This window comes from Mus caroli, chromosome 5 (genome assembly GCF_900094665.2).
Source record: "Mus caroli chromosome 5, CAROLI_EIJ_v1.1, whole genome shotgun sequence".
Taxonomy (NCBI): Eukaryota; Metazoa; Chordata; class Mammalia; order Rodentia; family Muridae; genus Mus; species Mus caroli.
Genome location: NC_034574.1, coordinates 28,693,645 through 28,717,746, shown reverse-complemented (window position 1 = coordinate 28,717,746; position 24,102 = coordinate 28,693,645). Strand labels below are relative to the sequence as shown.

Below are 24,102 nucleotides of genomic sequence, written 5' to 3'. Positions count from 1 at the left end.
CTTTGTAGACCAGGCTGGCCTCGAACTCAGAAATCCGCCTGCCTCTGCCTCCCGAGTGCTGGGATTAAAGGCGTGCGCCACCACGCCCGGCGACCCTGCAGTTCTTAAGCCTTTGGAACTGGTGTAAGGAATAATTTGGACAGAGCTTAGTGAGTGATTCTGTCAGGAGCTCAGAAGACCAAAATTCTGACAGAAATATGGCCAGTAAAGACCATGTAGTTAGTCAGGGGCTAAAGTACTTGCTGTAAAGCATGAGGCAGAGTTCAGATGCCTGGCACCCGCATTAAAGCTGGACTTGGTGGCACATATCTATAAACTCCGGGGCTGTGGAGACAGGCAGGATTTGGGATCACTGGTTAGCCAGCACAGCCAAAACAGCAAGCTCCAGGTTCAGAGATAGTCTCTTCAAACATTAGATGGAGAGCAAAAACGAACGAATGACACCTAATGTCAATTGTGGGCCATGGCACACACGTGCGTGCACATGCAAGCACACAGGCAAGCATACATGCATGCCACCAACATTAATTTTCAGCTGGAAACAGGACTTGATTGAGAATTGGGCTAGAGGCCATTCATGTTCTATTCTGGCAAAGAACTTGTCTAAATTTCATCTGTGTCTTCAAACTGTGGGAGCTTGAGTTTAAAGGTGACAGACTAATTTTGCAGTGGAAATTTCAAGAAAAACATAGTCAGGCTGTGGAATAGTTTATTCCTAGATGTTTTTACCAGATTTATAATGAGGATCAAGAGCAAAAAACTTGAAAAACTTGCACTTGGGCCAGAAAACCCAGTAAACCGTTGGAACTAAGGATGACTGAGACCATGGGGCTGGAGAGATGTCTCAGTGGTTTAGAACATTTGATGATCGTGCAGAGGACCTGTGTTCAATCTCGCAACCATCTCTAACTCCCTCTTAAACACCCTCTTTTGACCTCTCTGTGAACCAGGCTACACGTGCTGTACCTACCTACCTACCTACAAGCAAAACATTCATACACATAAATAAATCAAAATAAAATTATATATAGAGATTGGAACCATTAAAAATAAGCGAGTACTTTCTAAGTTAGAGCATCTAAGAAATTGTCTAGACCATGGCCTGTAATGACTCCACTATGGAAAATTATAAACTCATTTGAAGGACTTCACAGGCCCCCTACTTGCAGGGGGTGGTCCAAGACATCTTTTGAAGATTGTTATCTAAATTGTCTTCTTTTGAGCCTGTTTTGTTTATTTCTACATATGCCCTGTGTATCTGGTGACCTGTAAGTTAGTACCTATCCCTTTTATTGAAGACCATTGCAGTTTGGCATGCACTTTGGATTCTGAGAGAGAAATAGGTTTCTGAAGTATCTGCCAAGAGCTCTTGAGTCACCTCACCATGTTGCTCAGTTTGTAGTGAGGGTGGGAGAAATACCTCTGCCTGCTCTGTCACCGCTTATGAACCCACATCTTCGCAGTTTCTCCGGATTTGTGCGGACCTCTTCCGTCTAGTGCCCTTCCTGGTGTTTGTGGTGGTGCCCTTCATGGAATTCCTGCTGCCTGTAGTTGTGAAGCTCTTCCCCAACATGCTGCCCTCCACATTTGAGACCCAGTCTATCAAGGTAAGGAAGGGCACAGGGACTTTGAGTACACTTGAATGAGTCTAGTCTGAGGACTGAGGACATAGCAAAGCAGGTAAAGAGATCCTTGCAGGAAAGCACAAGGTCTTAAACTTAAATCTCTGCAGCAATGTAGAAACCAAGCAGGGTAGTGCACCAGTAACCTCGGTGCTCCTATGACAAAATATAAGGTGGAGATAGGACAGTTCCCAAAAGATGGGGTGCCAGCTAGTCACAAGCAACAAAGAAGAAACCCTGTCTCAAACAGGTAGATGGTAAGGACCAAGGTATCCTCTCTCTGATCACACCCAGTGTCCACACGCATGTAAGTCAACATACATATACACACACCAAATAGAAAATGAGTCTAAAATTCTATCCAGACCTCCACACACTGTTTCATATGTGTCAACTGGTTCTTTTATGAAGCACCAGCTGAGTCAAGTGATTGGTCAGACCAAATGACTCCAGAGGTCCCAAAGCCTCACTGTCTGGCCCCTTATGGAACAAGTTTACCAACTTCTGCTATTGAGGTAGGGCTAGGGCTTCACATGGACTTTTTTTAGAATCATGAAATATTTGAGTATATCTTAGATTTTGTTCCTTGAGGGGTATGGCATGTGGGAGACTTTTCTTGCAGTGGGCAGCAGTCTGAGCAGGCTTCGAACCTACTTTGTATGGTAGAGACAGGTAGTGGTGGAGTGCAGAGGGTCAGAGTAGGACTGGAGTATAACCTTCACTTTGCTCTCACAGGAGGAAAGGCTGAAGAAGGAGCTGAGGGTGAAGCTGGAGCTGGCCAAGTTTCTCCAGGACACCATAGAGGAAATGGCCCTGAAGAACAAGGCAGCCAAAGGGAATGCCACCAAAGATTTCTCTGCATTTTTCCAGAAGGTGCAGTACTCCCCATGTCACATGATGATTCAAATGTCAACCGCTATGAGTCTTTTCTTCCCTCTTCCTTCCTTCTGCAGCTGCTTCCTCCTTCTCCTCCTTTTTTTCTTTTCTTCCTCCTCCTCTTCCTTCTTTTCCTCCTCCTCTTCAGCAGACTCAAGCACCTAGAACAGAACTTAAGCTAACTGCCTACTCCCTGTGCTCATTCCCTCTCATGGGAGCTGTAGGTATATATAAAGGTGGCTTCTTCCTGCCACTGAGAAATGGGGTTGTGGCATGAGATCTCAGGTCACTGCGCCACAGCCCTGATAGAAAGAAAACAGCAGAGCTGGTCCCACAGCTGGCACGCCCAGGCTCCTGGGAGACTACAGCCTGGATGGTGCTGCGGGTACTGATCCTCTGTATAGCAATGCAGCCCAGGCTTAGCTGCCTGAGGCTGACAGCTCCTGGGAGAGCTCGGAGAGCAGTAGGTGGTCTAGAGCTGCTTCTGCTCGCTCTTGCTTCCTTCCAGCTGGGACCAGAGGTTAGCTGTGGGGACAGGAGAATACATACTGAGTAATACTTGGGATTACTTCTGCAGATCCGGGAGACAGGGGAGAGACCCAGCAATGAGGAAATCATGCGTTTTTCCAAACTGTTTGAGGATGAACTGACCCTGGATAACCTCACAAGGCCTCAGTTGGTAGCACTGTGCAAGCTGCTGGAGCTTCAGTCCATTGGCACCAACAACTTCCTGCGTTTCCAGCTCACCATGCGCCTGAGGTCCATAAAGGCTGATGATAAGGTGAGGTGGGCCAAAAGCCTCCCCTATTGTAGGGCACTGTTCTGGCCACTGTGAGGTTGACACTCTGTGTCTTGGTTACCTTTTCAGTCTACAATGCTCAGTCTTCTCATTCTTCTTTTACATTTTCTTGTCATTCCTTTTTCTTACATAGCTCAGACTAGCCTAAAACTCACTAAATGACCCAGGCTAGCCTCACATTTTTGGCAATCCTCCTGCCCTACACTCTTGATTGCTCGGATTACAAGCATAAACCATCAGACCTCAGTTTTGTTTTGTTTTGTTTTGTTTTGTTTTGTTTTGTTTTTCCCCCCTTGGGAGAACAGTCCTTGGGATTGAATCCAAAGCCTCCCCTGCTATGTAAGCACCCAAACTCCTGAGTTATATCCTCAGCCCTCTTTTCCTTTTTTTTAAGTTGTATTTTATATGTATGAATATTTTGTCTGCGTATATCTATGTGTACCATGTGTGTGCCTGGTGCCCCCAGAGATCGGAGGAGGGCGTGGGGGGGAGCTGGGGTGATGGAACTCAGGCCTGCTGAGGCGCCTCTCCAGCCCCACTCACTTTTCTTTTCTACATTTTTTTCTTTTTCCATTTTTCATGCGTGTGTGTATAGTATTTATGTGTATGTTTGTTTGCATGTGTCTGGGAAAGGTGAATGTTTGAGTGGGTTCACATGCATCTGGAAGCCCAAGGAAGATGTCAGGACTCATCCTTGATTGTTCCTCCATCTTGCTCAGTACAGCAGGGTCTTCTAGTCAAACCCATAATTACACCATGACTGACTTCCAAGCCAGCGTGCTTTGAGGAGTCTCTGTCTTCCAAGGCTGGGTATCATGTAACCCAGGCTAACAGCCAGTTCATTAGGTAGTCAAGATTAGCATTTACTCTTTCTTTTTCTTTTTTCTTTCTTTTTTTTTTTTTGTTTTTTTGTTTTTGTTTTTGTTTTTGTTTTTCGAGACAAGTTTTTCTGTGTAGCCCTGGAACTCACTCTATAGACCAGACTGGCCTCAAACTCAGAAGCCCGCCTGCCTCTGCCTCCCAAGTGCTGGGATTAAAGGCATGCTCCACCACACCCAGCTGCATTTAACTCTTTTAAAACAATTTTTTAAACATTTATTTATTTAGTGTGTCTGTGTGTATGCACACAGGCATGGGCATCTCACACATCTCCCTCCCCATTTGTCTGTCTGTCTATCTATCTGTCTATCTTAAGGCAGGCAAAGGCTCTCTACTTAGCCCTGGCTGTATTGGAACTCTCTCTGTATACCAGGCTGACCTCAAAACTCACTATGTAGACCACGCTGGCCTTTAATTCACAGAGATCTACCTGCCTCTCCCTCTCAGGTGCCGAGATTAAAGGCATGTATTATCACACCTGGCCCTATTTTTCTTTCCCTAACATATTAATCATAGTTCACATTCAGTGTCATAGGTTGGGGCATCTGGGGTCTTTGTCTTTGCTGTCCTTCTTGGTTTTGCTTGCTTGCTTATTTTATTTTTCTGAAATACAGGAACTGACTGTAATGACCAAGATTCTTCTTTCAGGAAGAACTCACTCAGTGAGCAAGCACAAGGGTTAGCTACCTCCACCCTTGCCAGGATGGCCTTACTCTGGGAAGGTGTCAGGGACCTGACAAAGAGCTGACTTCTGTCCTCAGCAGGTAGTAAGGGACAAGTGTCAGGTGGGAGCAGCAGGGGTCCTATGGTGTCACTGGGAACTGTGTGGGAAGCAGTAACAATAACGAGGACCTTATGCCCTGGCAGCCAAGGTGTCAGCAGAAGTGGGGCAGGGAGTGCAGACAACCCTGTAGTCCTGCTGGATGAGTGTTTACCTTAGGGAGTCAGCCAATGCAAAGTGAGGAGTCTGTGTCCTCACTTGTCTTAAAATTCATCCCTTAACTTGTGGGGAGGACCAAGGAGCAGTGTGGAGAGACACCTCTGGCATATAGCAGCTGGACCACAAGGAACCTCGATGAGGAATGGGATAGAGAGCACAAGAAACTAACGGGTGCTGTGCCTTTGTTCCCTGTGGAAAAGCAGCCAGGGGATGGTTTTGACTGTAGAATGTGAAACAGAGAGGTCAAGGTTTGTGTTTGGTTGAGGAAACCAGATACCAGAGCGACTATGTCTGTTAGCTGCAAAATCGTATCTATAGCATGTGTAAAAGAAGTGGTACCCACCCCACCCCAGCATCTGTAAAAGTGGTACTCACCTCACCCCAGCATCTGTAAAAGTGGTACCCACCCCACCCCAGCATCTGTAAAAGTGGTACTCACCTCACCCCAGCATCTGTAAAAGTGGTACCCACCCCANCCCAGCATCTGTAAAAGTGGTACCCACCCCACCCCAGCATCTGTAAAAGTGGTACTCACCTCACCCCAGCATCTGTAAAAGTGGTACCCACCCCAACCCAGCATCTGTAAAAGTGGTACCCACCCCACCCCAGCATCTGTAAAAGTGGTACCCACCCCACCCCAGCATCTGTAAAAGTGGTACCCACCCCACCCCAGCATCTGTAAAAGTGGTACCCCAACCCAGCAGTGTCAGAGGAAGCCAGTGATGCTGAAAGCAGAATTCCATCCAGATTCTTCTGCTGTGTATCCATGTGTCTAGGTTTGATTGAAAATTCACCTGTCAGGGCAGAGAGATGACTCTACTGTAAGACACATGCTGTCTTTACACTGAATGTGTGTTTGGTTCCCGGCAGTCACATGGTGGATCACAGCCATCTGCAGCTCCCGCGTCAGGAGCTTAGCTTGCTTGCTTGCTTGCTTCCTTCCTTCCTTTCTTCCTTTCTTCCTTTCTTTCTTTTTTTGTTTGTTTTCCTTTTTTGGTTTTTTGAGACAGGCTTTCTCTGTGTAGTCCTGACTGTCCTAGAATTTGCTCTGTAGACCAGATTGGCCTCAAACATAGCAATTCACCTGCCTCTGCCTGCTGGGATTAAAGTCATGTGAAAATCTCCAGGAGATTTTCAGTACCCTCTTCTGACCTCTTTTGGCACCAGGCACACATGTAGTATACATACATATGCAGGCAAAACACTCATACACATAAAATAAATATGTTTTAAAGTTAAAAAGGAAGAAAAACCACTTGTCAAACCTAGAACCAGGAGGAGGTTCATAGGTTGAGAAAGGTATGAGCAGAGAGAGGCCAGTACTGAGAGATAGGTAGGGGAACTGGAGAGGTTTTGTTCTTTGTTTGAAGGTAGTCGTCTAGCTTTGCTGTTCAAGCCAACATTAAACTCAGATTTTTATAACCACAGGCACACACCACTGCCCAAGCTTCTGATAGAAACCTTGAAGCAGCCGTTATATGGATGTTTAAACACACTTTACAACTGAACTAAGTGAACATCTGCTCAAGCCACACCGGAGGCCTGGCGGCAGGTGCAGCAGCAGTAAGGCAGCAGTAAGAGGGTGGGACAGTGGACAGGAGCTGCCTTTGACAGTGGCAGGCAGAAGCCAGTGACCACTGAGTAGCACCACAGTCTGTTCACAGCACAGTGTCCAATGTTTATGTTAAAAGAATCAAAAGGAATGGAGAAACGGGTGGCCAGGACCAAAGAACCTGGAAGAACTAATGACCCCCAAGCTCCCCAAATTCATTTATAATTCATAATGTCACAAATGCATTTGTGACAGTAAGAGGCAGAGTAAACTGGGCAGTGGTGATGCACGCCTTTGTTTATCACAGTGCTCGGGAGGCAGAGGCAGTCAGAACTCTAAGTTGGAGACCAGCCTAGTCTGCAAAGTGAGTTCCAAGACAGACAGAACTAGCTGGGCATGGTGGCACACGCCTTTAATCCCAGCACTTGGGAGGCAGAGGCAGGTAGATTTCTGAGTTCAAGGCCAGCCTGGTCTACAAAGTGAGTTCCAGGACAGCCAGAGCTGTACAGAGAAACCCTGTCTCGAAAAACCAAAAAAAAAACCCCAAAAAACAAAAAACAAACAAAAAAGACAGACAGAACTACACAGAAACTCTGTCTCAAAAGAAAGAGAAAGAGAGAAAATGAATGGAGAAAAAAAAGATTTAAAAAAAAAGAGGGGAATGAACCTTCAACTGAATACATCTGAAGAAATTCCTACTATGATTCTCCAAGCCACACTAACAAACACCACACAGTGTGGAGAGCAGCGAGAAGGCTGTGTCCCTGTAGGACGAGAACACAGGGACAGTGGTTTCTTCGAAGAAACCGAGGAGCCTGGAGAAGCTGGATAACTTTTTCCTACTGGCTTCTGTCTCCAGCCAATGCTGGGCTGTGGTGGCACATGCCTTTAATCCCAGCACTCAGGAGGCAGAGGCAGGCAGATCTCTTGAGTTTAAGGCCAGCCTGATCTACAGAGTGAGTTCCAGGACAGCCAGGGCTACACAGAGAAACCCTGTCTCAGACAAAACAATGAAACATTTTTAAAAAGGAATAAAGAATGACCAAGACATTCCCAAGTAAAAGAGCACAAGAATTGTCACAGATTCCTTAAAGAATGGCCAGAGACAAGGGAGACTGCTTAGTTGGTAAAGTACCTGCCGTACAGGCACGAAGACCTGCATCGGATCCCCAGAATTTACGCAAAAAGTTTGGCACAGTGGTGTGTGCCTGTAAGCCCAGAACTGGTGCAGGTAGAGACAAGTGGCTCCCTGAAGCTTATTGGCCAGGCAGCCCAGCTAACTGATGAGGCTCTGGTCCCCAAAGAAACACAGTACAAACAAATGTACACAGGGACGCACAACACCGTACACACATACACACAAATGCCAAAGGAGTTTTCCACACAAAATGACTATATAGTACAAGATGAGACTTTGGAGCATCGGAAGGAGACAGGTAGAGGAACTTTGAGTGAGTGTGACCAGCCTTTGTAAATTAAATTAACCATTCTATCTAGCCCATAAAAAAAGATATAAGCCATAGCCTAGATTGGGCAGGAGCTATTCTAAGTTATTTTCCAGCCATTATGTCCCTTGTCACTTGCTGCTTTCCCTGCAAGGTTTACATAGCTTCCTGTGAGGATCTGCTTGTCACCATTGAGGTCAAGTAGCTGTTGAGAGCCAGTATTTAGCATTAGAAAACAAGCAGCATCAGACCCACCCACTACAAGCCTTCATTACTGCTTTCTAGTAAGTGGGAGGTGTGCTGCCCTTGTGATGTGGTTCTCTAAGAGAAGAGAAAATAGATGAGATGACCAGATCAGGAATGGGAGAAGGCAAAGGAAGTTGAGCATCTGCGCAATTGCTCCACTATGTGAACTGTGATAAGTGTGCACTATATTCCCACACAGTGCTATAGAGGCCAGAGGGAAACGGGCAAGAAAGCTATTGCATAGAAAATAAACTGGAAATGCCCCCCCCCCCCACACCTCTTACTGGGAAAACAGGTAAGCAGAATGATCCACCCAGCCTGTGGGGGTTGCCCATCAGTCAAGAGCCACCTTAGATGACCACAGCAGCCAGATGTGTCCTTGGGAACGCCAGAGCTCTTACTATGTGATTTCTGTGTGTTTCCACATGTGTGACATTCTTTAACAAGTCTCAGTGTATACAAAAGGCAGCTAAGGGATCCTCATTCAGGGGAACATGGCTCTGTCTTGCCTATGGATGTGTCTGAATATCTTAGAAAATTTAGTTCAAAAATGGAGCAGTGGTGCAGTCAATAGCACAGTTGTACAGTTATAGGTGTGGCAGGCTCAGGAGTTGACAAGCACAAGGCAGCACCCCAGTGTGTACTCACTTCTCTCTCAGCCTATTGCTTCCTCTGGGTCTCTAGGTCTCCTGTGTTCCAAATCAGAGTCACGATGACCTGTGTAACCAGAGACAGAACAACACCTCTGAGTATGAGGCCAAGGTGTCGTCAGGGCATCAGGCCTCTCACTCAACATTGTGGGCAGTGAACTGCAACCATCTCTTGCTACTTAGCGGGTTCTTCTTTCTTCCACCCTTCTCCACCCCTTTTCTTCTACCCTTTCAACCTCTTAACACTAGGCAGGAGAGAGAAAGGGGTGGCAAGGAAAGGAGAGAGATCTCTGAGTAAAGTCAGAGGTTGGAAAGGGAATGATATGATTAGACTACTTTCTGCTGATTAGGGGCATCAAGTTCCTTGGGGCTAGTTTGATCTTTACCATCACAATATCCAATTTCGCTCTAACTCTCGCGCTCCTCTCTTGTTCTTGCTCTGCTTTCCTGCCCCCGCTCTGTCCTCTTGTCCCTTTCCCCCTCTCCACATGCTCATGGCCAGCCTCTATTTCTCATCTCCTCCTCCTCCTCTTCCTCTTCCTCCTCCTCTTCTTCCTCTCTCTCCTTCCTCCTCTTCTTCCTTCTCTCTCTCTCCCCCCTCTCTCTCTGCCTTTCTCTACTATGCTCTTAACTCCCCTCCCTATGCCCTGAATAAACTCTATTCTGTACTATAAAAAAAAAGAAGAATATCTAATTTCTTCTTGTTGTTTCTCCTTTGCACACCACTACTTAACAAACCATGACTAACAACATCCCTGCACCTCTTGGGGCCCTAACATTTATATACTCTCTGAAAAGTCCTCAGAATTCCAAGTGTCACACAATTGCAGAAACTATCTGCAGCTGGCAAAATCACTGCCTGCTCTAGCACAAGGCAAATCAGAGTCAGCTGCTGTGGACAAACTGAAGCAGCCATATACCCCACACCTGGGATTAAAATGAAAACATGTTCTTATAATATTTCTGTGTTTTCTTAAAGAAACCAAAATTCCAGGATTGTCACTACACTGAGCATTCTGTGGCATGTCCTGAGCAGGCAGTGCTGGGCTGGTTCTGCTGGCAGGACAGAGTTCTAGCACGGGAAGAAGCAGGTCTTCCCTGGCATCCTCTCTAGGAGGTGCATACATAGAGGTGGCAGGTTTGACAGCCTGGGGTTAAGTCTAGTCACAGTGTGTTTTCAAGGCCCTTTTCTTTTCTGGATGTCTCAAGTCACTTGAGACTCAGAACCTGCTCTGGTGGCACTATTTTGTCTTTTTTTTTTTTTTTTGGAGGGGGGAGGGGTGCCAGGGATAGACCCTTAAGTCTCAAGGCACTGAGCTATACTTCAGTCTAATACCTCAACAAAACATCAAGTGGCTGCTGCTGCTTCTCCTCTTCCTCCTCCTCTGCCACCTTCTCCTTCTTCATTTTTAAAATTGTATGTATATGAGTATTTTGCCTACATGTTCACCACATGAGTGCCTGGTGCCCATGGAGGTCAGAAGAGGGCATCAGACCTTGAACTGTAGTTACAGATGGTTGTGAGCTACCGTGGGGTGCTGAGAACCAAATCCAGGGCCTCTGCAAGAGCAACAAGTGCTCTTAACTGATGAGCCATCTCTCCGGCCCCAGGAAAATGGTTTCTAATTCAATAGTTTTCCCCCAGTTGTGTTAACATCAGTGTCATAGATCTGGAATGATCTTGCAAAGCAATAATTGGCTTACTTTCTCTTCCAGCTGATCTCTGAGGAAGGGGTGGACAGTCTGACTGTGAAAGAATTGCAGGCAGCATGTCGAGCACGAGGCATGAGAGCTCTCGGTGTCACAGAAGACCGTCTGAAGGGCCAGCTGAAACAGGTATGTGGCCTCCATGGCTGGCTGGGGCAGGTGCATAGCTTTTTCCTCTACTGGGAATCATCTACCTTTGCTCCCGACTAGCACAGGCTTGTTGTTGTTGTTGTTGTTGTTGTTGTTGTTTTGGCATGGTGTGGGTTGGGGTGGTCTTCAAACTAGAAAAGCCTCTGAAGTTGGGGTATGACCCAAGTAAATGCATATCTGGCACAAATGCCCAGAATTCCATCCTTGCTCAGCGTAGAGAGTGTACACACACACAGAAGCCTGAATGTGTGGCACATTTTAAGACAGAAGGATCAGAGTTTGAGGCCAGCCTAAGCTTTAGAGTAAGACTGTGTTGCAGAACAAACAAACAGTGAAAGAAATAGGTGAGCTGAGATACTACCTGCTTAACATGCACAGGCCCTGGATTGGATCTCTAGTGCCATATTAGCATGGTTGTACACATCTGTAATTCTGGCACTCCAGATGTGAAGGCAAAGTAATCAAAAGCAAGAAAACAAGATTTTGTTCTGTTTTGGTTTTTTCTTTTGTTTTTGTTTTTGAGACAAGGTTTCTCTTTGTAGTCCTGGCTGTCCTGGAACTTGCTCTTTGCTCTGTACACCAGGCTGGGCTTGACCTCAGGGGTCCACCCGGCTCTTCTTCCTGAGTGCTGGAATTAAAGGGGTGCACCTTTACCGCCCAGCAACAATCAGAAATGTAAGCCCTTCTACAACTAAAAATCAAGTTTCAGGCCACATTGCATGCACCTTCTCAGCTCCCCTGTGCCTGGCCTTCTCTGAGTGGCTGCTTGGTATGTGACACTGCACTCGGCCTCAGCTTGAGGTTCTCATGCAGCAGCCCCTTGCATGTCTATGGCAGTAGGTAGCATTTACAGCCCGTCATCCTTCACATCAGAAGGCTTAATTGATATGACCCATGAGCCTGGTCTTCCTCCTAAATCAGATACCCAACTGTCCCGTGTGCTGTCCACATGTGTAAGATGAGTGGGTACCCACTGTCCTATGTACTGTACACATGTGTGGGACAGATGGATATCCACCTTCCACTTAACATATTTCTGCAGTCCTTTCTTACCATTTGTCTTCCAAAGGCTTCTTCACCACATGGATTCTCGCCACACACCAAGGCTGTGCTTATTGGTGAATTGGGGATCCAAGGCTGTGGTCATCTTTGTTTCTGCCTTCATGCTGCTGCTGCTCAGCCTTTTCACACATCCTTAGTATTTCTTCTTATTTTGGTTTTCAAGATGAGGTTTCTCTGTGTAGACTTAGCTGTCCTGGAACTCCCATCTGTAGATTAGGCTGGCCTTGAACTCAAAGATCCGCCTGCCTCTGCCTCCTGAGTGCTAGGATTAAAGAAGTGTCATCACACTTGGCTCCTTTTATATATATATATATATATATATATATATATATATATATATATATATATCAAAGGTTCAAAGTTACTTTATTCTCAGACTTGGGTTTATTTATTTATTCATTCATTCACTCTTTAATCCTTTTTTATAGTCCAGACTTCATCCCCCAACTGCTCCTCATCCCATACCTCCTACCCCAGCCCAAGAGGATGTCCCCACCCTCCCACCCCTACCCTCACCAGACCTTCCCACTCCCCGGGGCCTCAAGTCTCTTGAGGGTTAGGTGGATCTTCTCGCACTATGTATTCTTATGTGTATGACTGTTTTGCCTGCATCTATGATTATGCATCACATGCCTTCCCATACCCTTGGAAGTTAAGAGAAGGTGTTGGGTCCCCTGGAACCAGAGTTACAGACAATGGTAACCATCCATGTGGGTGCAGGGAACAGAACCTAGGTCCTTCCTCTACCAGAACAAGTGCTCTTAACAGCTGAGCTGTTTCTCATCTAGTGCCCTGTGTGTGAACAAAACATAACAGCCTTTTCTGTCCACTTGAGAGATTGTCTTGGTGTCAGTGAATCATCCTGATAGGCACGAGCTCATATAGACCTGCACATAAGTGTGAACTCATTTTCTGTTCTTGTGTGGAAGTCAGAGGACAACTGCAGAGATCTGTTCTCCCATTCCACCTTTGGGATCTAAACTTCAATCTCAAGTTAGAGTCTGCAAACAAATGTATCAAGCCAGGTGTGGTTTTGCCTTTAATCCCAGCACTTAGCAGGCAGAGGCAGGCTGGTCTCTCAATTAAAAGCCAGCCTGGTCTACATAGTGAGTTCCAGGGCAGCCAGGGCTACACAGAGAAACCCTGCCTTGTCGTGGGGGTGGGAGTAGGGGTGGGATGGCTCTACTTGCTAGACCATCTCATCGGCCTTCAGCTTGTTTTTACATAGTGTTAGAGGTTCAGCCAAAGGCTACACATATGCTAGGGCAACACCTTGCCATTGAGCTACAGCCTCTGCCCTCTAAAAATTTTGTTTCTTTGTTGTATGAAACCAGGTCTTACTGTGTAGCCATGGCTGTCCTAGAACTTGCTGTATGGACTAAACCAGTCTTGAATTCACATAGATTCACTCACCTCTGCCCCTTCCTTCTCAAGTGCTGAGATCAAAAGTGTAAGCCTGCCCTCCAAAACTCAAAAAGAAAGTAGGAACATTTTTCTAGGAAAGGTCTCATACTATATGTCCCAGGCTGGCCTCAGATTTCTGGGTATCCTCCTGCTTCAGCATTTCTAAAGTTATTTTTATTTCTGTCTAAACACCTGGGCCACTAAGATAGCTCCAGGAGTCAAGGTGCTCCACGTTTGACAGCCTGAGTTCCATCCCAGAACCCATGTAATAGAAGGGAAGAGCGACTCCCAAACGTCTCTCCCTGACTCAGCTCATGTGCCTGTGTGGCATGTGCGGCCACCCCCTTCCAAATAAATAGATGGAAAGTAAACGAATAAGTTACAAATAGTAATAGGTACTATATAATGAATGTGTGTATCATACCCTAGGCCTGTTTTTATTTTTTAAGTGCCTAGGTTGCCATAGATTGTGTGATCCTCCTGTCTCAGCTAGAGCAGGGATTACAGGTAAACACCACCATCCCTGGGCCAGTGTACCAGCCAATGTTTAAGCTCAAAGCACACTAACCATTCTCAAGGTACCTGAAGCTGATGATCAGTTGTTCAGTTTACTGAAGGGTATGCATGTGTATATTTTATATATATTGGGTATATTTTTAATGTTTATTTTATGTATGGGTATTTGAATGCATGTTTGTATACCTCATGCATGCAAGTGCCTATGGAGACCAGAAGAGGGTGTCAGGTCCCCCATAACTGGAGTTAGAAAGAGTTGTGAGTGGCCATGGGAATGTTAGGAACTGAACGCAGGTCCTCTGCAGATGTGGAAAGTGCTCTTTCCAGCCCTTGGAAGATATTTTTGAAATACCATCTTTGGGAAATGCCTTTTAGTGACTTATTGAACCGGTTTGCTCCAGTCATGTTTGCTTGTGGCACCCAGACTTTTGTATCTCTCAACTAAACAGAGCCACAGAAGGAAACGGGTGGGCATCCATCACCTTGCAGGAGAGGCGCTGGGGCTGTGGGTCAGGGAAGGACAGCATGCCCAGTGACTGCGCTTTCCTTCCAGTGGCTGGACTTGCACCTGCATCACGAGATCCCCACATCATTGCTCATACTGTCCCGGGCCATGTACCTCCCAGACACCCTCTCACCTGCTGACCAGCTGAAGTCCACCTTACAGACCCTTCCAGAAATTGTGGTATGTATTGTCAGAAGACCCTTTTGACTCCTTATCTCTCTGGGCTTGGAATGAGCCCCTCACCTCCACAGCTGTGGGAGCTCATCCAGGAGCCCTTGGATCATCAGCTCCATCAGCCTCTTCATCAGCTCCCTGGTTTGTCTCCCTGCCCAGCCTCCTATCTAGTACAGTCTCAGGCACAGCAGTGCCAAGGTGGCATATCTGAACTGATGCAGTATTTTTTATTTTTTCTCTTATGCTTTAACTCATACAGTCCCCTATGGATGGGGACCCTTACCCTTCGAAGCCTTAAAACCTCTAAACGCGGGCGGTAGCATGCCATTGTGTACTCTGTTGTTCTGTATGAAGCCTGGGTGGTAACATTGCTCAGAGAGAGGCAAGGAAACTTCAGATCTGGCACCTCAGGCTCAGTACAGTTACCTTCTTCTTTCTCCTTTCCTCTGAAGGCAAAGGAGGCCCAGGTGAAAGTGGCCGAGGTGGAAGGCGAAAAGGTAGACAACAAGGCGAAGCTGGAGGCCACACTGCAGGAAGAGGCCGCCATCCAGCAAGAACACCTGGAAGAACTAAAGAGAGCCTCTGAAGCTGTGGTGAGCAGCCTGCACTGACAGACACTCTGTGGGACCCAAAGCTGTCCCAGCCAAATTCCTTAGAGCCTGTCTTGTAGCTATGTATATGGCTCTCAGACCTATCCCGTCTTTCTCTGCCAGGGTCAGAGTGGTTCAAGGGCACAGGAGTGCTTAGCTGTAGAGTCATAGCTCTCAGGGACAGTGCAATAGAAGACATGATGTGACTTCTAACTCTCGGGTCACCATTGGCATAAGAGGGGCAAACTTAGCAACCAAGCAGGAATCACCAAGGGACCCACCTCCTCAGGGTTGTTTTCCTGCCAGTTGCTGGCTCCCCATGACTGTGTTCACTCTTGGCTTCTGTGGTCTGAGAAGCTGCAGGAAGCTGTAATGTTACTGGAGCTTGGAGTTCAAGCCTAGGTTATTCATGTGCATCGCTTCACCTAGACTCAGTCCCAGAGGTGGTGCAACAGGCTCAGACTGAATCTGTTGAGGTGGCCTCGGGGGGCTGGCTCATCATGGGTGGAGGAAATTACTGCTGCTGGATAGTGACCAGTCATTCTCCCTATCATCACTGCAGAGTATTCCAAGTGTGACCTGTCAGGGTGACATGCTGAGTGTGGAACCAAAGCCAGGTGACCAAGGTGACAGTGTGGTACTGCTTGCATTTCAGAAGGACATCCAGCCAGAAGTAGCAGAAGCCACTCTCCCTGGGAGGCCAGGGCCTGAGCCTCAGCCTCAGGTGGATGATGTGATCCTGCCCTCAGAGGTCCTGAAGGATACGGCACCTGTACTGGAAGGTCTGAAGGTGAGGTGCATGACCAGGACACGAGGAGCACCGCCTGTTCTTCCAATAAGACCCAGATTTGATTCTCAGCACCCACAAGGCAGCTCACAACTGTCTGTAACTCCAGTCCAGGGGAACCAATGCCCCCTTCTCTAGTCTCCTCCGGAACAAGGCAGACATGTGGTACATAGATATACATATAGGCAAAATACACCCATGTACATACTCATAAACAATCTTTTAAAAATGTAAGATAGCAGCCGGGCAGTGGTGGCGCACGCCTTTAATTCCCAGTACTTGGGAGGCAGAGGCAGGCGGATTTCTGAGTTCTAGGCCAGCCTGGTCTACAGAGTGAGTTCTAAGACAGCCAGGGCTATACAGAGAAACCCTGTCTTGGAGAAGAAAAAAAAAGGAAAAAAAAAAAAAAAAAAAAAAAAAACAGGGTGTCTTTGTGGAGCTCTGGTTGTCCTGGAACTTGCTCTGTAGATCAGGCTGGCTTCAGACTCAGATATCTGCTTTTCTGTGCCTCCTGAGCATTAAAGGCCCTCCATCCAGGGTTGGTGAGGATGTGGAGGGCCTGGGTCACTTTGGAAACCACTTTAATGGTTCTCTAAAGTAGCAAACTTCTACCCTAGCATCAGCTGCTCTACACCTATTCAAAGGCATTCATAGCAGCTGTCATTCTAGTTACTAGAAGCCACTTAGCAGGGGAAAGCCGTTATGGTGTTGCTGTCCAGATTAGACATCAAAATAGGTGATTTGATAAAAAGAAGCAGAGCTGGTAATCCATCTGTAACGTTCTAGAAAACAAAGGCTGTCCGAGAGAGCAAAAGGCAGGCCAATCTCACCTGGGGATGGAATCCTGGGGAATATAAAGAAGCATTTGGGAATAGCCAGCATAGCTCAGGGCTGAGTTATAACTCACTTGAGGCTGTCCTCAAGTGCTTGCCTGTGTGGTATGAACAGAAAGGTTTTCAGCATTTAGAGAAGAGCAGAAGCTATTGTTCCCTGGACTTAGGTTTATCCATGTCCTCGTTTCTCTCCAGGGAGAAGAGATTACCAAGGAGGAGATTGACATCCTCAGTGACGCCTGCTCTAAGCTGCAGGAGCAGAAGAAGTCCCTGACCAAGGAGAAGGAGGAACTGGAGCTGCTCAAAGAGGACGTCCAGGACTACAGTGAGGTGGGTGGATATGGAGCATTGTAGGTAACCAGCCTCCATCAGCTGCCCTGGCCTACACGGAACAGGGTGGGTAGATGATGGGGCCTCTGTAGGTAGATGCAACCCTTGTTGCTGCTAAGTAGATAGAGATAGCGGTCAGAAACCAGGGGTCATGGGAACACTTAATCACTTAGTCACTTAATGCTTGAAATCATACTTTCATTCAGGGCTCTCCATGCTACTTCTTTTTTAATCTCGTGGGTGTCCCTCCCTTCCTTCTTTGCCTCCCTCCTTTTCTTTTTTTCATAATGCTAGATAAGTGCTATTCCACTACATCCTCAGCCCCAACAGACACTGTTTTCTACTCTGAGGTAACAATACCATTATCCCCACTCTGCTTGAAAAGTAATGATTTAGAGATTGTTGCCAAAAATCAATTTCTTTCTCTCCTCTTCCCTGTGGTAGTCTCCTCTGGTTATGTGACTTGTCCACCAGAAACCACATTTTTCACCAGACAAGGCAGTGTCTCATTCCCTCTGCTCCTCACCCTGCTTTTAGCCCTGTGACCTCTGACCCATATAAAGAAGGCAGTGCTTAGGCATCCTTGAGCCTTTGTATTTATTTATTGCTAACTACAAAGGAAGTTGAAATTCAAAATAGATTTTAAAAGTTTGAACTTACAAAAATAAATTAAGAATAAGTTTGTGCCGGGCGTGGTAGCACACGCCTTTAATCCCTGCACTCAGGAGGCAGAGACGGGCGGATTTCTGAGTTCGAGGCCAGCCTGGTCTACAAAGTGGGTTCCAGGACAGCCAGGGCTACACAGAGAAACCCTGTCTCGAAAAAACAAAAACAAACAAACAACAACAAAAAAGAATAAGTTTGCATGAGAGAAATAAGACTCTCCATTTCCTGAGGCTGAATTTAATTCTTTTGTTTGGTTGATTTCTGTTTTGTGGAGCGGGGTGTGTGTGTGTGTGTGTGTGTGTGTGTGTGTGAAGCACAGGACCTGGTGCATAGTACCTTGTACCACTGAGCCACATCCCAGTACAAATTAACGACTTAATTTTTAAGTTCAAATTAATGTAGAGCCCTCCCTCTTTTTGGGGGGTAAACTTTTTAAATTAGGACTTACAGGAGATCAAGAAGGAACTTTCAAAGACGGGTGAGGAGAAGTACATAGAAGAATCTGCAGCGAGCAAGAGGCTGTCAAAGCGAGTGCAGCAGATGATCGGGCAGATCGATGGCCTGATCACACAGCTGGAGACCACTCAACAGGACGGCAAGCTGGGCCCCAGCCAGAGCACTCCAACAGGGTGAGTGGGCCTCTAGTCCCAAAGTGTATCTCCTTGACCTCTACCTGCCCACCTCACCTAGGGCCCAGGGGCAGCCAGGATTACAAGAGATCTCTGCTCTCATTTTTCCTCCCTTCACAGTTCAGTTTCTGTATCTCCATGCTTGTTTTACCTAGGTAGATCAGACCTGCCTCTTCCCTGACTTCCCATCCTTTTGAGCTTCTTGAACTTGGCTCCTGGTTCTTCAAACTGTCAGGCTTTCTCCTGATTGATTCATTCATCACTTTTCTCTGTGTGGCCCTGGCTGTCCTGAAACTCACTCTGTAGACCAGGCTGGCCTTGAATTCAGAAATCTGCCTGCCTCTGCCTCCCAAGTGCTGGCCACCACTGCCCAGCTGCTTCCCCCCTTTTCTAACCCTGGTATGACACCATTGTGGACAGTCTGCCTTCCTGAGCAGACACCAGCAAACAGTGTCCTGACCATAGACTCCACAGTGAGGCAGATGGCTACAGCGTGGCTTCTACTCTAAGTCCTGGAATTGGTCGCTGACAGCCTGGAAGACGTGCTGTTCCCCACTGTGGGGATGTGCACATGTGTGTGGTGCCCATGGAGGCCTAAAGAAAGTGTCATATCCCCTAGAGCTGTAATTATAGACAACTGTGAGCCTCCCAACATGGGTTCTGGGAACTGAACTCAAGCCTCTGCAAGTGCAATAATTGCTTCTAATGACTGAGCCATTTCTCCAGCCTCAAAACTTGTTTCAGTTGTGTGGTGTGTGTTTGTGTGTATGTGTGGTATGCATGAGCATGTGTGTGAGTGTGATATTTGCATATGTGTATAAGTATGTGTGTGTGTGTGTGTGTGTGTGTGTGTGTGTGTGCTGGTATACATGCTTATGTGTACATGGAGGCCGTCAGCCTTCAAGCCCATGATCTTCCTATGCCTGCCCCCGCCCAATAGCACTGTGGTTATAGACACATGTGTGATCACTACCAGGTTTTTACATGGGTTCTGAGGATTTGAACTCAGGTCCTCACATAGTAGAACACTGACAGCCACTAAGCAACCTCCCCAGCATCCAAGGATGCTTTCTGTAAGCGCCCATGCTAGCCTTGCATCTTGAAGGGAAAGCGGCTTAGGATCTCACTGTGGGAGAAGTCATGCTGATATTTCCAGTTCATGCATGGCTCCAGTGTCAGACCTTATGGGTAGAGCTGTGGGTAAGGCATGAGAGCAGGCACCTGGCCAATGTCACATGCAGATTGCACTCCCCAGGGAGAGTGTCATCAGCATCACTGAGCTCATCAGCGCCATGAAGCAAATCAAGCACATTCCAGAGCACAAGCTCATCAGTTTGACCTCAGCCCTGGATGATAATAAGGACGGCAATATCAACATCGATGACCTTGTCAAGGTGAGTCAGTGCGGCTGCGCCAGGCCGGCCCAGCTGCTTTCCTGTTCTAGGACCCAGGGGTTTGTGGAGGGGCTGCTTATTCAGAGCTGTCAGGCGATCAGGAAGGGCCTGGGGAAATGGCTTAGTCATTGGTTACAGGTACCGGCTGCTCTTCCAAAGGAATGAGGTTCAATTCCTACCCCCACATAGCAGCTCACAACAGTCTGTAACTCTAGGAACAGAGGGTCTGACACCTCACAGACATGCAAAGGGGCAAAACAACAATGCACATAGTAAAAATCAATAAATCCTTTCAAAAGGAAGACTGTTGGGAAGTCAAGTTTGCAAGCCCAAGTGTCTTAGCCCTTTGCTCTCATTTGAAATCACACTGGAATTAAGTTACTAAAGTTCCAGACATACTGGTGAGATAAGAAAATGCCCCCTGCATGCCGCCTTGGAATCTTTCCACATGTACTGTGGGACCTTGCATCCCTATTAGATCTGCCACCTCTGCCAGGATCCCTTTGGGGCCGCCTGAGAGATACTGAGTAGGTAGACTTAGTAGGAATAGTAGCTAAGCTCCGGGGATGTCAGCCGAGAAGATCTGAGTGCAGATCCAGCCTCTAAGGGAAGCCTGGGCTCCAGCCTGCAAACTGTCATGAATCTACTGAAATTACATGTTAGGTCTTGAGGGGAAAAGTTTGCCACTGTCATCTTGGTTCACAGTACACCTGGCCAGCTTGTGATTTTTCTTTATATAGCCAGAAATATAGGTTAATTTCCTTTAGTTCCATTTTAAAACAGGCACTATCAAACATACATGTGCTATGGGAACTGGTGCCACACCCTCCCTTGGAGGTCTGAGCAGCAGAAAGAACCAGATACCCATAGCATGCAGTAAAATGGCAAGTGCCCAACCTAGAGGATGGCTCAGAGGGGAGTCTCCCGGAGCTGTTGAGGGACAGCAGGTGAATGCAGTGGTGGAGCCCCTCCTAAGTCTCCCTCCTCTGTGTGTAGGTAATCGACTTGGTGAACAAAGAAGATGTTCAGATCTCTACCACCCAGGTAGCTGAAATTGTGGCCACACTAGAGAAGGAAGAAAAGGTAGAAGAGAAAGAGAAGGCCAAGGAGAAGGCTGAGAAAGAGGCTGCAGAAGTGAAGAACTAGAGCTGCCAGCTTCTGGCCCACAGGTCTGCCTTCATCATGCTGTGCCAGCCACAGGGGCATGACACACAAGAGTGATTGCTTTGAGGTGATTCTTAGTGGCAAATCTAATATTTTGTCTGGAATAAATCAGAAACTTCCATAATGAAGCAATTTTTAATTTTCATCATTCCACGAAGATTCAGTCTGGTTGGAGCCGGAGAGGGTGGCTCTGTGGACTCATGCCCTGGTGTGGTACTGAATAGCCCTAAGCCTTGGGTTAAGGTACAGCTGCCAATAGGATCATAGCCCTACACTGATCCCTAGCTTCAGACATGGCTCTGCCAGGCTCAGTAGGAAGGCATTTCTCTGTATTTGTCCTTCCTGGATCAGGATCTGAGCGAGCCTCCAGCCTGTGAGAGGAGAGGGAGAACCAACTGGACCTCAGCACCTGTGTGGAGCCAAGAGGATGTGTCCTCGTGTCCTCATAGGCCTTGGGATGGGAGTTAGACTAACACAAATGCAGGCCACTCTGCTCTGAAGACACTGCCGTCAGTCCAAGCGATTGAGAGTCCCGATTGCCCGTGTACATAGATGTGTCTGCTCACACCTTCACAGTTGTCATAACTGCAGGTCCCTGACAGCAGTGTCTATATCCTGTACGGATTCCGAGACATGTTGACTGGCGCTCTCTTGAGTTCACCATTGGTCGCCACTTAATAATTCTTTAACTGACTAGTACTGACTTTTCATAAATGACCGTCTGCCTAATTCATGAGTAATTCCTAATATAGTGGGTGACATACATTGAAGAAGCCTTTGAAAATGAAATATTTTCTGTTGGGCATTCACATTGCTAAGCAGGCCTGGGGGATAGAACTGACATCTGCAACTTGAATATACCTGAGGCTTTGTGTGGTTTGTAACAGAAAATTCAAGTCCTAACTCACAGGACAATGTGCAAGATGGGGCTTCACAAGGGAATCTCTGTATGTTGTAGGCTCAAGGCTCCAGCTTCTTTAGCACAAATGTTCATGGCTGTACTCCAGCCACCAAGAAGTGAGGAAGTTGTCCTGTGATGCCACAGACCTTTCAGAATGGTGTTCCCTGCCCGCCAACAGCTCACTGGCACCCCTCTAAGTGGACAGTCTAGAGCTCTTTGCCTTTCTCACTTGGAAATGGCTCCGTGGACAGGCCAGGGCTGGGTGTCCTGTGGCCTCGCCACAGCCTTCACATTGTAACCCCATCCTTGGAGCACAGAGGGAGGAAGATCTTAAGTTCAGCTTAGGCTACTTAGCAAGTCCCTGTCCAGGGGAAAAAAATCCTTGACTCCAGACAGGATCTGGAACATGTACAGAGAAACAGTGAGCAGAATGGGACATTCTCGGTTTCTTGAAACTTCTTTCTTAACTGTTAAAGGAAACATATTATGCTAAGCAGGAATAAGATGATTCTTGCATGTAAACCTGTGCATAGTAACAGCAGAAGGAGCCTAGTGGCTCCGTGGTTAAATCTGAATCCTGGTGTCCCTACGAGGACAAGATTATGGTTGCCAGGTATGTCCCGACAGTAGAGGGTATCTCCTACGACAAGGCAGTCTGGAGCCTGTCCTGTGTCTGCCCATCGTCTTCATCCTTTAGTGTATTACTGGGTACTGACAGTGGCCTGTACTGGCCGCTGCTGCCTCAGGAATTCCCTGCTGTACCTCTAACTCTGGACTCTGTCCTTGCAGGTCACGCCATCACCCCACTGCAGGACCTTAGCAAACACACGTGCTAGGTCTGCCAGTGGATGCTTCCCTTGGTTTTTGGAGTTGTCCTCACATCTGTTTGCTTAACTGACCTGGGTCAGGGTTAGAAATAGCAGATCCACCAGGCAGTGATAGCAGTGTGTGCCTTTAACCCCAGCACTTGGAAGGCAAAGGCAGGTGGACAGGCAGGGCTACACAGAGAAACCCTGTCTCGAACCACTACCACCACCACCACCCCCTTAAAAAAACGAAATGGAGGATCCAGGACTGAGAACTGTATTCAGACTGAGCATTTGAAAGCTGGCTGTATTTCAACTGTCATTCTGTCCTGCACCTCAGCACTTGCCCAGGGTGTACGTTCAGGAACTGACTTGTCTGCACCTGTTAAATTAAGGTTTCAACCCAGGAGCCTGGTGTTTCCTCTCTCTGCTCTGAACCACCTTCCCACACAGGGTCTGCGAAGCTGGCACCTACATTCCAGGCTCCTTTTGTACTATTAATATCTCAAATGTGAAGGATACCATACAGTTCTTAAAAGCCATTCTCATGGTCTTGGGCTGTGCCTCCTAGTACCATGGTAGGGGGGCAAGTTCTATACCCTCTTCTGTCTTCCAGGGGTCCCATTGCCTCCAGCTAGATCATATGTAGACATCTCCCATGTTCATGTAACAGCGCAAAGTGATACTTCTGAGTCCTGAGCAATCTATTCAAGACATTGAGTGGAAACTCAGACCACCTTGAGCTCTAATGATTGTGCTGTGGTCACCAGGTGTGTTTTCCGATTTTAGTGGGTCTTGACTCTCCCCTCAGCCCCTAGGTGAGTGCCAGCTCGCATTTGGGGGCTCAAGCCTTGGTTCCAGGCTCATGACCTGTGGGACCTATCTGAGGAAGCCCATGTACCCCCATCCTGTGCTACAGCCCTGTTTTGTAGAAGCTGACAAGGAAGGACTTCTTAGACCCTAGGCTAACCCAGGGCCCAGCGGGGCTAGCAGGCAGCATGATGTTTTCTAAACACCTTGATGTAAGAACTGACTGAATAAAGTGCCACTGATGACTTGTCTGCTGTACAGTGGTGTGTCCAGGTTGGGCGTTCCCACACCTAACCAGGCTCTCTTGGCCTGCCAGCGCTCAGACAATCACAGAACATCACCTCAGGAATGAACCTTTTCTTAGGAGCTGCGCGGGGTGGACAGGAGCGAGGACCTTGGCTGAGGAATTCCAGGGAAATGTGGTCTATGCCCACACAACATCTACTATTCAGTCCAGAGACAGGATCCAGCCACGGGATTCGTGGAGGACAGTGGGCCTGATGGGAGCAATTCCCCAAGTCCCGCCTTGGTACTTGCTTTGGGACCTTAGCTGGGAGGGGGGTCTGGGTGTTAGGATAAAGTCACAGTATCCCTCTTCTGAGCTCATCAGTGACTGCTGCCCAGCCCAGGACACCAGAATGTAGTGTGTGGCCTCCTAGAGCCAT

The 24,102-nt window shown here is 47.3% G+C and overlaps 1 protein-coding gene across 2 annotated transcripts in view; it reads left to right on the top strand.

The window, feature by feature from the left end:
• The window catches only part of Letm1 (leucine zipper and EF-hand containing transmembrane protein 1), a 43,855-nt gene extending 20,168 nt beyond the window's left edge, over positions 1-23,687 (top strand). The window contains exons 4-14 of one of the 2 annotated variants that reach the window (XM_021162291.2): positions 1,464-1,607; positions 2,358-2,495; positions 3,076-3,279; positions 10,726-10,845; positions 14,402-14,533; positions 14,980-15,120; positions 15,773-15,907; positions 16,933-17,067; positions 18,175-18,362; positions 19,618-19,756; positions 20,753-23,687. In XM_021162291.2, coding sequence (XP_021017950.1) covers positions 1,464-1,607; positions 2,358-2,495; positions 3,076-3,279; positions 10,726-10,845; positions 14,402-14,533; positions 14,980-15,120; positions 15,773-15,907; positions 16,933-17,067; positions 18,175-18,362; positions 19,618-19,756; positions 20,753-20,902 — 1,626 coding nt within the window. In that variant the 3' untranslated portion in view covers positions 20,903-23,687. The remainder of the gene's footprint in view (positions 1-1,463; positions 1,608-2,357; positions 2,496-3,075; positions 3,280-10,725; positions 10,846-14,401; positions 14,534-14,979; positions 15,121-15,772; positions 15,908-16,932; positions 17,068-18,174; positions 18,363-19,617; positions 19,757-20,752) is intronic. The other variant, XM_021162292.2, reaches the window with a different exon arrangement.
• Positions 23,688-24,102: the final 415 nt, after the last annotated feature.